The sequence below is a fragment of the Protopterus annectens genome, chromosome 9.part0 (assembly GCF_019279795.1).
Source record: "Protopterus annectens isolate FY-2018-M chromosome 9.part0, PAN1.0, whole genome shotgun sequence".
NCBI lineage: Eukaryota > Metazoa > Chordata > Ceratodontiformes > Protopteridae > Protopterus > Protopterus annectens.
This window is the reverse complement of record NC_056743.1, coordinates 167,488,370-167,504,993: the sequence shown is the minus strand read 5'-3', so window position 1 is coordinate 167,504,993 and position 16,624 is coordinate 167,488,370. Positions and strand designations below refer to the sequence as shown.

Genomic DNA, 16,624 nt, shown 5'->3' with positions numbered 1-16,624 from the left:
CTGTGATGAGAAGGCATGCTTGGCTCAAGGAGCAAAATCTGCCTGATCTTGTTAAAGCAAAATTGTTGGATGCTCCTTTAGAACAGGACAGTCTATTTGGTAATAAGGCAAAAGAAGTTTTGAAAAAGATGGATGATAAAGCTAAATCTATGCAAATTGTAAAAGATTTCCTACAAGTGCAGCCACCCAGGTTCAGTAGGCACTGGCCTACTAAGAATTTGTCCTTTCCAGTACTCACCAGAGCCGCTCAGGTCAAACCCAGACACTCCAAAGGCTCCAGGTGTCAGTCACAAGGAACTTCTAGAACAAAACAATGGGGTGCCTCCACCTCCAAATCTGGAAGTAACAAGGCATCCTCCTGTGGTAAACAGTCTCAATGACTTTCCTCTGCAATCACCAAGCACTTAACTTTTGGCCGCCCCTTTGGGGGGAAAACTGGCACTTCATGCACGAAACTGGCAACTAATTACCAAGGACAAGTGGGTTTTAAATATAGTATCCCAGTGATATAGAATTCATTTCCACATGTTGCCAATCCCAAATGGATGGCCAGATCTTCCTCCAAATCAGTGGGCAGAGGCCCAGAAACAAGTTATTTCCGTTATGAATATGGAGGCTGTTCAATGAGTACCAGAAAAGGAAAAGGGACTAGGTTTTTATTCAAGACTTTTCCTAGTACCCAGAAAAGACAAATCATGATGTCCAATTCTGGACTTATCCATTCTAAATACATTCCTGGACATTCCAAAATTCAAGATGCTGACTCTACAACAGTTACTGCCTATGCTAGGCAAGGATGCCTGGTTGGTAACTCTAAACTTAAAAGAGGCTTACCTGCATATCCCAATCAGGGAATCTTGCAGAAGATACCTCCTCTTCAAAGCAGGCTATTTGCGTTACCAGTTCTCTGCACTGCCCTTTGGCTTATCTTCTGCGCCCAGGGTCTACACAAAGTGCCTGGCACCAGTAATTGCATTTTGCAGACAAAGAAACATTCAAATTAATCCTTACCTGGACGATTGTCTAATTCGGGCAGAAAACAAGGACACTCTTCTAAAACATCTGGCGTTTATAAAAAGACTTCTAACTTGTCTAGGGTACACCATAAATGAAAAGAAATCACAACTGCTATCCTCTCAAATAATTACATTCCTGGGTGCAAGCTTGAATACAACTGCCCAGATGACTTACCTTATGCTAGAAAAACAAATTCAATTGATGACTTACTTCAAACAAGTGGCCACAAAAAACCCAGCTATCTGCAAGACAAATTCTGCAGGCCTTGGGGTTCATGGCTTCCTGCATTCTAATAATTCCATAATTCCATATGCAAGACTGCATATGAGGAAACTTCAGTGGTACCTAAAAAGTGTATGGAGTCAACATTGTCACAGCCTGGAAACAATGATTCCTATCATTCCTTGCCTGCAGCAAGAGTTCCTATGGTGGGCAGAGGCCTGCCACCAAAACAAGGGACTGACATTCATTCCACCCCCTGCCACCCAAACTCTGACTACAGACTCATCAGATTATGCTTGGGGGGTGCATCTGGCAGGGAGATGCATTCAGGGCCAATGGAGCCCAAATCAAATGTACCTACATATCAACCAGAAAGAGATGCTAGCTGTACAGAATGCTCTGACAGCCTTCAAGGACTATCTTCATCCAGGACAACTACTGATAAAGGCAGACAACACCATAGTCATGTGGTACATAAACAAGCAAGGGGGGGGTACCCATTCCTACCACCTTTGCAGACTAGCCATGGCTTTGTGGAACATGGCCTTGACTTATCAAATACATCTACAGGCTCAGTTCCTGCCAGAAAAACAAAAATACTCTGGCAAACGAACTAAGCAGAAATGTTATGGACCCACACGAATGGAAACTGGATCCACAAATCTTCAGCATGTTGACACACAAATGGGGGATCCCAGACATAGTTTTTCAGTTGGACAAATTCTGCACAAGAATTCACCACAAAAAAAGCTTGGAAAGTGGATGCTCTATCCTTCAGCTGGAAAAAACTATCAGTCTATGCCTTTCCCCCTCTGCCTCTGCTCTGCAAGGTCTTACTAAAAGTCAGACAGGAAAAAACAAAAATGATTCTTATTGCTCCAGACTGGCCTCGCCAACACTGGTACCCGCTCCTACGCAATATGCTGCACCTTCCTCCGTGGTACCTGCCTCAAACACCTTATGTACTATCTCAGTAGAACTATCAAATTCTGCACACTCTGCTCCAAACTCTGAATCTTGCAGCATGGCTAATCAACTAATTTCACCAGTTACATCTCTCAGCAAAATCTTATGCTGACAAATGGAAAAGATTCTGTGCCTGGAACCAAGCACAAGGAATAAGCACAGCAATGCCCAATATTCCTCAGATTCTGCAATATTTAACTGGGATGCCTCACAAGGGCCTATCGTTTTCTTCCATAAAAATCCATGCCTCTGCCATTTCAGCTCATTACAACACAGAGCCTCCCCTCTTTTCTCATCCCCTGCTAAAGCAGTACCTCAGAGGGGCCAAAAATTTAAGACCTCCCAGGAGTGCACCAACTCCTGCATGGGACCTCAATTTTGTGTTGGAAAAACTCACTCTTACCTCCTTTTGAGACAGCTGCTACTGCATACCTAAAATTTCTCTCTTGGAAGACCACTTTCCTTTTAGCAGTCACTTCAGCTAGAAGGATTTCAGAGCTACAGGCTCTCATGGCAGTGGAGCCTTTTATCTTTTACCTGGACAGGGTGGCTCTCAAGACCAATCCATACTTTATGGCTAAAGTGGTATCTAGTGTGGCTCTTAATCAGACCATTCATCTGCCAACCATCTTCCCAAATCCACAGAACAAGGGTGAGTGGATTTTGCATTCATTGGATGTACACAGACAACTTAAGATTGTACTTAAATAGCACAAAATCTCTAAGAAAATCTGAGCAATTACTGGTGGCATTTGCTGCAGGGCCAGAGGTTAAGGCTATTTCAAAGCAGACTATTTCAAAATGGATAAGCCATTGTATTCGTTTCTGCTACATGCACCATGGTAATCCAGTCCCCAAGGGGATCAGATCCCATTCCACCAGGGCTGCATCTACTTCTGCAGCCTTTCTCAGAGGGGTTCCTACCAGAGACATTCTAGAAGCTGCTACCTGGAGCTTAGTTCATACGTTCACCAAGCAATTAACATTTACCTCTCTTCTCTAAATCCAAAGCAGGCTTTGCACTGCAGTCCTGCAGGGCCTTATAGCTGCTGCTAATTCCATCCTCCCAACCATAACTTTGGGATTCTACCCAAATGTAATGACTGCAACAGTGAAACATGAAGAACATAGTACATTTGTGTACACGTACCATAAATGTAGATGTTCGTGTGTATTCACTGTTGCAGTCCTGGTTACCCACCCTCCAGCCCCCTGTTTTTCTCTTCCTATACCTCTTCCTTCTTTTACTGTGCTTAAAAGCCATTTTGGTGTATTTGCTTTTATTTGGAGGTATATTTTTTGTGTTCTAAATTACATGCATATATATATATATATATATATATATATATATATATATATATATAATATTTTACTCCCCATTTGGGGGGCACCTGACATCTTGGGCAAGAAAAACTGATGAAAATGGCGTCAGCTGTATGTTTTATATACCCCTGACATCATGGAAGAAGGGACAGCAACCAATACAGGACCCAAGACTTTGTTAATCAGGCTGACTGAGGGCAACCTGCTAGCAGATTATCCAAATGTAATGACTGCAACAGTGAATACACACGAACATCTACATTTATGGTAAGTGTACACAACTGTACTTTATTTCTCCTCTCCCTATTTTCCAAGTCATCTACTTTATTAACCAACCAAGTGTTTTGTTTAAGAAGCAGTTCTTTCTGTGTTTCCTCTTCCTTAAGTCTGCTTTCTAAGTCATTTAGAGAAACCTCTATTCCTGTTATCCTTGTCTGGTGTTGTTTTAGCATTTCCTTGAGGGTGTCAGCCTGTTTTTGACTGCTTGTTTTAAGATTTTCTAGGTTCTCTTTAAAATCATCCATCTTCAAAGACAACTCCTGCAGGGTAGATGCCATCTGTTGTAGTTCCTTCTTTAAGGCAGAATCCTGGTGAGAATTCTTTGAGTTACTCATTTTAACAAGTGAATATATCTCCAAGCTTTTTGACAGGAAATTATTTGTAAAACTTCACCAAGTTTCTAATTATGTAAATTAGTCCATTATCTATAAGGTTTTAAACTTTTAAGAAATAAAAAGAATATTTTCCTGTCTTATTTAACTAGTCATATGGAGCTCTAAAATACTGCTGCTTTCAGTTAGCCATTCAGGCTCCGCCTCCCCAGCAGGGCAGTCTTGATGCCTCACAAGTGGTCTCTAAATCAGAAAGTCGCGGAACAGATTTTCCAAAAATGGGGACAGTCTTGCTGCAATCTGTTTGCCAGCCCAATGAACACCAAATGCAGCAGCTACGTTTCCCTTATCCCCCCCCCCCGGGTGGAGACACCGAGAGATGCACTTGTTCACAATTGGCCTTCGGGATTTATTTATGCCTTATCTCCCTTTCTGCTAATATCAAAAGTGATCCAAAAAGCAAAGACCTTGGGAAGCAGAATGATTCTTATCACTTCTTACTGGCCTCATCAGATTTGGTTCCCATTTCTTGGGCCTCACCTTCTGGACGATCCATGGACTTTGGACCCAGTACCAGACCTTCTGACACATATGTCAGGCACCTTCCACCCCTGTCTCCACACCCTCAACTTGACAGCGTGGCTGCTCTACTTCCATCCCTTGTTAAGCTTCATAATTTCTCTGCTGCAGTTACACACATCCTGACGTCTTCTCACAAGCCTTCTATGAGAAAATTGTACATTAGTAAATGGAAAAGATGTTCTATATGGGCACGAGAAAAAAACATAGATCCTTACACAGCCTCCATTCCCTTGGTGTTAGAATTCCTAACCGAACTTTTTCATCAGGGATTAGCTGCTGCTGCAATGAAAGTTCAGTTTGCAGCGATCTCCAATTTTCATTTGGGACAACACAAACCTAATCTTATGGCTCACAGACTGTGTAAATCATTTTTGAAAGGCACTACCTTGCTAAGACCTCCCTTTCAAGAACCTGGATCTCCCTGGGATCTAAATTTTATTCTGTCCAAACTTACTTCCCCGTCTTTTGAACCCACATATACTTGTGAGTTAAAGTTCCTTTCATGGAAGACCATTTTTCTAGTAGCCATTACAGCCACCAAAAGAGTGTCAGAGTTGGTAGCACTTTCATTCAAACCTCCTTACTTGTTTTTTCATAGAGACAGAGTTTCCCTTCGTACAAATCCACCCTTTGGCCCTAAGGTCTGTTCTCTATCTAATAAGAATCAAGCTATTGAAATGCCAGTCTTTTTTCCTAGTCATTCAAACAAAGTGGAATATACGTTTAATCAACTTGATGTTCACAGACGGTTAAGGTTCTGTCTACATAGAACCAAGGAGTTTAGGAGATCAATTGTTTGTATCTTTTTCTGAGGCAAGAAAAAGTATGCCAGTCTCCAAGATAACATTATCAAACTGGATTTCAAATTGTATATCTTTTATTTACTCTTCTAATGGCAAAGAACTCCTGTTTAAAATTAAAGTGCATTCTACCAGATCTGTATCCACATCTGCTGCCTTTCAAGCTAGAATTCCAATTGTCAGTATATGTGTAGGAGCAACTTGGGCTAACCCTCATACCTTTATTACTCATTACAAATTGGACTTGACCTCCTGGGGTAGAGCCTCCTTTGGTTCCACGGTTCTTAGGAGTATATTCCCATGAGCCACCCGAGAGAAAGGTGCTAGGGATGCTGTCCCAGATCTAAGAATGAAGGTGAGATAGGACTACAGAACATAAAGAAGTTATGTATTCACCGTAACGTTCCATGTTTGTAGTCCATCTCGCCCTTCATTCTTATGAATCCACCCACCTATCCCCGTCCATGTATCCTTGGAGGATCTGGAGACAAGATAGTATCTATCTTCCTTAGGGTGGAGGCCTTTCATCTTTGTTGTTCCTTGTGGAAATACCTTCTAAACAAGATCTGGGTATTCTTACTAGTGCACTATGGGATACCTACCTTGCCACGAGCCAACTGAGAGACTTCAAGCTTAGTAATCGTCCGAGTCAGAGCCGAAGATCGGCTACAAACCCATATGTAAGAATGAAGGGCGAGATGGACTACAAACATAGAATGATATGGTGAGTACAGAACTACTTTTTTATTTCTTGTGAAGATAAGAAGACTGGGCAACCTGTGTCAAAGCAGACTTATTTCCAAATAGTTGTCTAAGGCTATTACCTTTCGTTATTCCTACCTCATCAAAGCTATCCTGGCAAGATCAAGGAACACACTAGTAGGGCCTTGGTTTCTTCTTTGGCTGTTTGGAAATTGTTGGGCTCTAGAAGTATTCTATAAGGAGCAACTTTGTCCTCTATACATACTTTTACAAAGCACTATTAACTAGATTCCTTTCCAGATCTAGGACAGGCTTTGCTAGGACCATTCTTCAAGGACTCTTGGACCTTTTCCCTTATACTTCCTAGTAGTCCTGAGTTATAGTAATCTATCCATATAGCTTAGGCTACTGCAGCAGTGATCAGTATAAAGAACACAGTATAATTGTACAAGTAAACTTAATATACAACAGTAGATGTTCAAATTGTCACTATTGCAGTAGCTGCTCCCTCCCTCTTTTCAACTCCCCTTAGTTTTTGATGCATTTTTTATGCCAGGGTTTATGTATTTTTCTTTTCCTAACTGTGTTCTGTAAGGATTTTGCCTTCCTCTCTTAGTTGGCATAAAAGCTCGAAAGTGCTTGTTACTCAAACCTGTGTTGTAGTCAGCTCAGCTTGAGCTGACTGTTTGGGTGCATGAAATGTGCTCTGAAGTGGAAGCTAGCTGGCGTGGTATCTTATACAGGATATAACCTATATAGTTTAGACTACTGCAGGACTGATCATTCAAACATATACTGTTCTGGGAAGTTTACTTACACAAATGCACTTTCCTTTCTCCTTGTCATATTGGATAATCTGCAGATATCCTTAGCTCCTATTGACTTGCAGAGACATGCCTGTGTTTTTGGCATAATAAGCATGCATTTTGACAGGTGAGTTGCCAAACAATTGAATGTTTCTTGCTGTTGGGTTGCTATTTGCCATTTTATAGATGAATATAACATTGTTTTACCATTTGTTCTTACAAAAGAATAAAAGTTCTTTTTTTCCTTTCACAGCACCTGTATCTGGAATCAATGTAGGAGCTTTAATCGCGTGTATAATTCCTCTGACCCTTGGACTGATTATTGGTGGTGCATACTTGTATGGTAAACGCAGAGGACAAGGTAAGAACTTCTGTGATATTATGTAACCTGCTTACAAACAGCAGATGTGTATTAGTGAGTGGTATGTATTTACTTTGGTGGCATTTTTCAGTAACTGTATTTTTAAGTGAGAGTGTACTTTTGTATATCTGTTATACCCAAAAGTAACGTGGAGTTTGAGTTACATGCATGAACAACAGGAAGTGCAGTTACTGCATTTTTCAGTACTGACGTTGAAAACCTATAGCAATCTGCTGCATTTTAAAAGTAGAAGTTGTCGTCTTTTGTGTTTGCTCTTCAGCTGAAGATCTAAGGGTGCAGAGCACGACTGTAGATAAGAGACTAGTAGTGGGTGCTAGATGAGCCAGCTATGGCTCTGGTTACAACTCCTGTTTAATGCATTTTATCTTAAATTGGCTCCTGTATTGCTCCTACTGCTTTGTTGTCAGTGGGTCAGCATGTTGCAGACTCATCATTGATACTTGAAAGGCAGAAGTCTGGTTTCTGTTCCCCCAGCAGCTGTTTGGATTCCTTTTTCGATACTAATACTACAGTACAGAAAGAGTGAGTGGCTATACTCCTGAGCGTGTCATCCTTCATATGAGAAGTTAAACTGAGGTCCCATTTATTGGTGGATGTGTAAGAGAGAGTGCTATACTCCTGAGCGTGTCATCCTTCGAATGAGAAGTTAAACTGAGGTCCCATTTGCCTGAGTTGGTGGATACAGAAGATCCCATTTCACTTGTCAAAAAGTGTAGAATTTTCTTTACTGTACACATATTTATACCACAAATAGTTTTAAAAAATCAAACAGGTAAATCGCAATTAAACAAATTAAAAAACTAATTTTATTTAGAAAAAGGAAACCTAGAAAATGCAAGTGCAAAAATCATAGTCTGAGATCTATAGCCAGTTATTTCATCTCTGTACTTTCTTACCCCAGTGTCATTGTTCCTTTATCTCCACAGGACTGCCCAACCACCAGCCAAGAGTTATTGGCATAAAGGGAATACAGTTAAATATTGTACTATGTTAATAAGTTTGGCTTTTTTGTCACAATGTCTAGTATGGGTTTTAGAAGATGATTGTGTGGTGGTAATTAGTAGTCATTGATGCAGTTTACTCCAGCATGGGGGAAGATCTCTTAACAAGATCCATATCTGTGGATATGAGATCATTTTAAACAGTAAATCATTTGTTGTTATCCAAACTTAAAAGTATTTGGATAGGGTGAAAAGCCAAGTAAAGATTCAGAATTTCTTCATGGATGGAACATTTAGGGTAGCGGCAGGTCCTTCACTCTGGTAAGACTTGTTCTATTCTCACTCTTCTTGGGGGACCTAACCCTTGACCTGCCTCAGCTTCAAATAATTATGTATGCAATCCTTCAGCGACACTCCCCAAATCAGATAAGACTAGGCCAGTTGTAGAAAAAAAAAAATATTATAAAATAACTTTACAAATTCTACCCCTGGGTACCTGGGAATAAACTACCAGTTAATCCAAACAAAATAATGATTATACTCTCTGGAACCACAGAGCACAAAAAAAAAAAAAAACTAAATTAAACACCTTGAATTTTTGGATGGACTTGACGCTTTCCTTCAGACGCCAAGTAGAAAGTAGTGTAGATGAAATCCTGAGACAACTTCTGAGTATGGTAAGTGGTAGTTGTAAACTTTATTCACAATACCGTCCCTCTTTAACAGCATTCATTAAGATGTGTAGAGTTATTTTACATTTTGAATGCAGGAAAAAACAGTGCATCTCTCCACAAAGGCACATTGGATCCCAGTTATGGCCAGAAGCACTGTTACTCAATACACTTGTATATAAATTAGTACACCATTAAGATTACCCCCACTAGCTCATTGGCTAGAAATTAAGAACCAGCAGACATTTGCTAAAATCCCAAGACTAAGATGCACAAAGCTATGCTTCTGGTTAATAGTAGGGTGATGAGCTTTTGGAACAATCTCTCCAGTATTATACTGCTTGCTACCTCAAGTCGTTAGGAAAGAACAACATTATGTTGTATTTTGTTTTGAACTTTTTCACCACTTAGTAAATATGTGTGAATGTCAATGTTTTTAAAGAAAGTGGTAACCGGTTTAATACCTCCTTGTATATATTGACATGTAATGCACTGTGACTTGTCTTTCAACACCTCTACCTTGCATGAACACTGTAGTGTAGTGAAGATGGTTATATTCCTTTCTGTATCCCTGTTATAGCAGTGCAATTGGATGTGTTGAAACTCCACAATCTTGTAATGTACATTACTGAGTCATATAACCAGTCTAAACAGCTGTATTTGTTTTTGATTCATTAGTGCTTAAGGTCATGGCTGAAAACGATCTGCAGCTACTTCCGTATTTGAAATAAGATTAGATACACAGATAGGGTAATTGATTTACATGTTTGGTGAATAAGCTGAAGGCCTACTGGGCACTGAGGAGCTTTGATGCACTAGATTCCAGTTTGGAACTTAAGGATGCTCATGTAGGCATCTGTTTCTTTATTTTCATTTAAAAACTTAGATTTTATTAGCAGCATTTCATAAACATTATATGCGAAGTTGTTTAGTCTCGCCTTCATTCTTACTGATGGGTATGGAGCTGATCCCTCGGCTCCAAGTTGGCCAAATTGCACAGCTCGAGGTCAAAACCCTATCCCATGATGCTCCTCTACTTCCCTCCGATCTAGTTTGCCACTGCAACAGATCGAGCGTGTTCCTTCAGCTCAGGGCGTTTTTGGTAGTCAGCTAAGTAAAGTTTTTCATTTTGGTTCTTCTTCATCTTCTATGTAGAAGAATTTTTTCCCCCTTAGCCGAAGTTAGGCTGGTATTTTCTTTACTTTCCCCATTTTTGTGAAAAATGTACAAGAAAGTAAGTGAAGTGATTTCTGTTGTTGGTGTTAAGCCGTTTTTTTTTTTTTTTTTATAGCCAAGTTTAGGCTTTAACCTCTTTACTTTAGCCAGTTAGGCTTAATTACTTTGTTTTATAGCCGAGTTAGGCTTTATTTCCTTTTCGATAGCACAGATTGCCAAAACAGTTAAGTAGCCTCTTCTCTTAGCCGGTCAGGCTTTATTTCTTAGAAATAGTTTAAATACAGATTGTTGTGATAACCAAGTTTGGCTCTGAATAATAATTTGGATTGGATTGTGATTATTCAGTTGTTTTCTGACATAGTCTAGTGGATTAACATGTCTGAAAAGGTGAAGTCAGGCTTCAAAAAAAATGCTCCAGATGTAGTCAGAAGATGTCTCTCACAGGTGGTCACACCATCTGTGTTTATTTTTTAGGCGAGGTCCACTTTCATGTTCTGTGGGCCTACGCTTTCTAGTACCAGGGTTCTGGCAGAGAAAAAAAACAAGCTAGTGGGAAGGGGCCTTAAGTCCACCTTTCAATCAGAATTGGACTCTGCTCTTCAGGGAAAACCAAAAACCTTTTTCTTCCACTTCTGTGTCTGGTTTGGAGCTGAAAGGCCTTTTGACTCTGAAGGTATCAAAGAAAGGTATCTGACTCGGCTCCACAGTTAGCGGAGCTGACTGTCCAGGCAGTGGGTAGGAGCTAGTCCCCAGTCTTGGAGTCGGTATCTCCGACTCTAAGGTCTCCAATTCTGGGCTCACCTGCTCCTTCAGTAGCCTCCTCTCGAGCTTCCAGACTATTGGATTCAGATGTGGATTGTGTGGTGAAGAGATTACTACAGAATCCAGTGCTACCTAAAATTTTATTGGCTTCGACTCTGGCAGCTTCGGAGCCGATCAAGTCGCCTACCCTGCTTCTGTTCCTCCTCCGACTCGAGTCGAGCCTTTGGAGCCAGAGGGAGCTGATCAGTTGATTGTGGAACTGTCGGTGCCAACAACCCTGATGTCTTTGGCCCTGGCTGCAGACTCTGCAAGCCAACAGTCATCCATCGGTTCCGGGGAGGGGAGTCGAACCGATGTTTCGGTTCAGACTCTCCCCCTCTGGGCTTCGGCATGGCTTCCACCTCGGGATCAGAGCCGGCGGCTATGGTGCAGGAGGAGTCCTCGGTGTATTTGGACCTGGGGGCTTCCTCACATCGGAGCCGTGGTGCCTTCGATGCCTTGCAGAGGTTCTTGTCTCCCAGTCACAACTTCTGAACAGACTACCTCTTCCCGTAAAGCACCAGAATTTTCTCTCACCACAGATCCATCGTAAGCATAGGGACCTGGAGCCTCAGGAAGCCCCTCGAGGGGAGCCATGCTCTACTGAGACCTCCCCAGAAGCTCCCACTGAGGAGGTCCCTAGGAAGAGGACATGTAAGAGGAAACATGTGGATTCCCCACAGGAGTCTGTCACTTCTGACACAGATCTGGAGGAATCGCAAGAGTCCAAAAGGTCCCCCTCTGAGGATATATCTTTCGTGGATATCCTGGAGATCCTGCAGCAGAGGTGTGACTGGCAGCCCACCAACCCTTCCAAGGATGAATCGATGCTCTTGAAAGCTTTTGGGTTCCAATCTTCCACCTTTTGGGTGTCTCCGCCCTTCGATGAGTTGATGGATCTTTTATCTCGAAGGGCGTCGGAGTCACCAGATACCTTGGCACCTGTCCCTAGAAGACTAAACAAATATATTTCTGCACCTCATAAGACGACTTTTTTATCTTAACCTATTCCTGTTGATGCCATGGTGGTTACGGCAGCCGCTAAGAAAGAGATGTCCGAGACCTCTACATCTGCCCATCTTCCTAACAGAGAGTCTAGGATTATGGACAGATTTGGCAAGCGCATGTTCAGTTCTACATTTGCTGTTTGTTCATTGAACTATCTAACTCATTTTACCAGGCTTCAAAGATATCTCCTAAAAGAGCTTGGAGATGCTCTTCAGGGTGCAGTAGCTGATACAGTGGCTGATGAGGTGACATCTCAGCTTGCTACCCTTAATTCCATTGTCAACTCTTCCATGCATCTCGTATCTTACGCAGCTGATGGGATGAGTAGGGCAGCGGGTACAGGAATTATGGGTTCAGATAACCAACTCATGCAAGAAGGATCTTCGGTGGTGGCTGATGTCCGAATCGGTAACCATGTCCACCTCTGGATGCAGTCGGGGGGACATTATTGCCCCCTCCTCTGCCCCTGGAGGGGGTTGCACCTCGTGTGTCCGAAAAGGGTCCCTTTATTCTCCCACCTCTAGTTGCAACTGTGACCACGGACACCTCCCTGATTGGGTGGGGGGCCATTATCAGGGACGGACAGCCCAAAGCATATGGCAAGAACACAAGGCTCACTTGCATATAATGTCCTAGAGATGAGAGCGGTACTCTTAGCATTGCAGTCCTTTCCAGACTCTCTTCCTCTGGGGACCATTGCAATCTAGTCAGCCAACATGTCAGTAGTCTGGTATATAAACAAACAAGGAGGGACCAGATCTGATCTCCTATGTTGAGAGGCCCTGAGAGGATGGCATTGGGCAGAGTCCACCCAGCGCTTTCTGATAGCAATGCACATCCCAGGGAAATCCAACGTGATAGCAGACAGACTAAGCAGAGCTATTCTGTTGCCACACGAATGGTCTTTCAAGAATGAAATGGCGGAAATGATCTCCTGCAGATGGGGCCAGCCTTGCTGTGATCTCTTTGCAACTCCCACAAATACTAAATGCAGCAACTACTTTGCCCTAATCCCCCCAGTGGTGGAGCCCTCAAGGGATGTGCTCTTACACGATTGGTCCCCGGGTCTTCTTTATGCTTTCCCGCCTTTCCTGCTAATTACCATAATTCTGCAGAAAGCCAGTGCCCAGGGAAGGACAGTTATCTTAATAGCCCCATTTTGGCCTCATCAGATTTGGTTCTCCTTCCTGAAGCTTCATCCTTTAGAAGAGCCCTGGATCCTGGACCCAGTGCTGGACCTTCTGACTCGCTTGTCAGGAGCTCTTCACCCTTCTCTACAGTCCCTCAAACTGACAGCGTGGCTGCTCCAATTCCAAGAATAGCCAGGTTCCAAAATTTGTCAGTGGAAGCTCAACATATATTACTGTCTTCCCATAAGTCCTCAGCTAGAAAGCTTTATCTTAGTAAATGGGGGAGATTTTCTATCTGGGCCCAGCAAAACAATGTTGACCCATTCCTTGCTTCGATATCAGATATATTGGAATTTTTGACCAAGCTATTTAATGAAGGGGCTGCAGCAGCAACTATTCGAGTTTAACTAGCTGCTATATCAAATGTTCATATTGGTGAACTAGGGGACAATGTCATGTCTCATACAATGGCGAAGGCCTTTATAAAAGATGCAATTGATTTGAGGCCCCCTGTTAGATCCCCTACTACTCCATGAAATCTAAATCTTGTTCTGTCAAAGATTATTCTTCCTCCATTTGAACCGGCATCTTCCTGTGAATTGAAATTGCTCTCGTGGAAAACTATTTTCCTAGTGGCTATCACCTCAGCGCGCAGTTTCAGAATTACAGGCCCTATCGGTAAGGCATCCATATTTGATATTCCACATGGATAGAGTTTCCTTCAGAACAAACCCTCTTTCATGCCAAAGGTTTGCTCTGAATCCAACCTTAATCAAACCATTGAATTGCCAGTTTTCTTTCCCAATCATACTAATCGATTGGAGTATGTGCTTCACAAGCTTGATGTTCACAGACAGCTTCATTTCTTTTTAGACAGGACAAAAGACCACAAACAATCTGAGCAGCTGTTTGTGTCATTTTCAGATTCCAGGAAAGGTGCCGCAGTTTCCAAACCTACCTTATCTAAGTGACTTTCACACTGCATATCCTTTGTTTATATTTCTGCATATATTCCCTTGGAAAACAAAGTTAAAGCTCATTCAACTAGAGCTCTCTACTTCTGCAGCCTTTTCGGCCAGGGTACCAATAGATTATATTTCTGCAGCAGCTACATACCTTTATTACTCATTACAAAGTAGACAAGACCTCTAGGGACAGGGCTTCCTTTGGTTCTGCTGCCTTTAGGCAGGTACTCCCATGAGCCACCCAAGATTGTGGTGCTGGGGATGCTATCTGTCAGTAAGAATGAAGGCGAGATTGAACAACTTCACATAAAGAAGTTATGTACTTACCATAACGTTCCATGTGAGCTGTTCCTCTCCCCTTCATTCGTACAACCTACCCTTACTCCCAACCAGTGTATGGAAGTTCGAGAGTTGACTCTTTCTGCCTGTTTTGTTTTTTTATGAGGAGTTTTTTTTACTTTCACCGGTTACTGGAAATATAAGTATGGTGTTACTCTGTGACTATGTTACTAGTTGGCAGCAAGCAAGATCTGAGGGAAGTAGAGGAGCATCATGGGATAGGGTTTCGGCCTCAAGCTGTTTGCAGACCTCGAGCTTTGCAATTTGGCCAACTCGGAGCCAAGGGACTTGCTCCGAACCCATCAGTAAGAATGAAGGCGAGAGGAACAACTCACATGGAATGTTATGGTAAGTACATAACTTCTTTTTTAGATCAACAGTATGTAACACCAGTTCGGACTGCTAATCAGAATTTTTCAATATCATATAATAGAAACCAGAAAAACATTTAGCACAAAAAAAATAGAATCTGTAACCAGTGGATCATAATACAACTTCAGGTTCCTGTAAATTGCATAATAAACCCCAGTTAGGCACACACAATTCCTGAATCCTTGTAGTCCACATCCTACTCTTCTCTTCCTTCATTGTTTATTTTTTTCAGGGTGTTTTTAAACATCTTTATTAAATTATCACTTAAGATATAGACAAAATACATCATCAGAAAAGAAAACATCATTTTAACATTTTTCCATTTAAATACAATATATATCACACATATTGTCTTTGCTACCATCATCAGTCCAGCATTACAAAAATTGCTGAATTCCTGCCTTACCTTAAACCTCACTCCTCCTCCTCCTGAACATTATTATGCATGTATTGTTCCCACAATTTCCATTTACATCTATGTAATTTGTGCCTTCCCTTTTCTAAATATCCATCTTCCAGGTTTTTTTTTTTTTTATAGTATTCAGTACCTAAAATACAGTTGGTGTAGACTTTGATTTCCATTTTCTAGTAATTGCTTTTTTGGCAGCCAACCAAATGGCACTGTGTTTAGGCAATTCATATCCTGTATCCCATCTCAAAAGAATAATTTCCTTACTTACAACCATTTGTTCACTCAGTCTTTCTGATAGAGTTCCTTGTAGGTAATTTTTAAAATCTGCAAACTCATTAAATTCCCAAAACAAATGTCATCAGTTTTCTCTTTCTTCCACATTTGCTATCTACCTGAGGAAAAATTCTTTAAAGTCTGTTTGGGGTATAAATGTACCTATGCAAACACTTCCAAGCATAGATCCTAACCCTTCTGGACTTGGTCGCACACTTGGGAGCTGTGTGCATGTCTTCCCATTGTTTTCTTGTAAATTGCTTTTCTAGTCTCTTTCCAATCTTTTCTAACCACCTTTGATTTATTCTTATAATTCTCATTAAATATCTTATATGCCCTATCATAGGCACCGGAAGCTGTTAAAGACTGGCATGGCGGTGGGTGGCAGGGGCACTTCGTAGACTAAAAAGGGTTATTTTTTTTTATAACTATTTGCTACCACAACATAGGTTCACTTAGAGGATATTTTAAGCTTCGCCAATTCCCTTTTGGTCCTTGAATTAACATTTTCTGATTGGTCTTAGCTATCCCCATGGCTGATAATTGTATATTAGCCCTAGTGAGAACAACTGTGATCATACCATAGATAATTTGAGAAGGCCATGTAAAGGATGCAGCATTTAGGAGCTGCCTCTATCCATTAGTGGCATGAGGGGAAATCCTGGAGTATATTTTCTGTCACCCATCCTTAGATCCAAGTTGCATTTGAATATGGATGGATGAGCTTTGCTTTATTTTTATGGATAGTCTGTTCCAGAACAGTGGTAGCCACTGTGATATATATCCATCTCTCCACAACATTCAGTTTAGATACCTGGACTGAGTATTTCTGATGACATTTGACTTGTTGATGTTCAGTAGGTCCATCTGTATTATGTCGGAGGATGCTTTGTATGCCAGACATGTCACCTCTAAGCACTCTGTAGGATACTGAGTATGGTAATAAATCTTTGAGGTAGGATATTGAGTATAGTAATAAATCTCTGAGGTTGTCCATGCAAGACCTGTTGTTTAGGACTTGTATTCTTTTAGTAAGGTATCTCTGAAGGTATTCCAATTGTTGCATGTAACGGGGCAGATACATACCAAAGTGGGCATTATACAAAATGATTGACATAATGAGAG

At 41.5% G+C, this 16,624-nt stretch overlaps 1 protein-coding gene across 1 annotated transcript in view; it reads left to right on the top strand.

Annotated features, from left to right (window-relative positions):
• Positions 1 to 16,624, top strand: part of LOC122810505 — a 1,366,849-nt gene that overhangs the window by 478,879 nt on the left and 871,346 nt on the right. Inside the window, exon 4 of the mRNA XM_044082087.1 lies at positions 7,283 to 7,390. Within this exon, the coding sequence (XP_043938022.1) occupies positions 7,283 to 7,390 (108 nt within the window). The remainder of the gene's footprint in view (positions 1 to 7,282; positions 7,391 to 16,624) is intronic.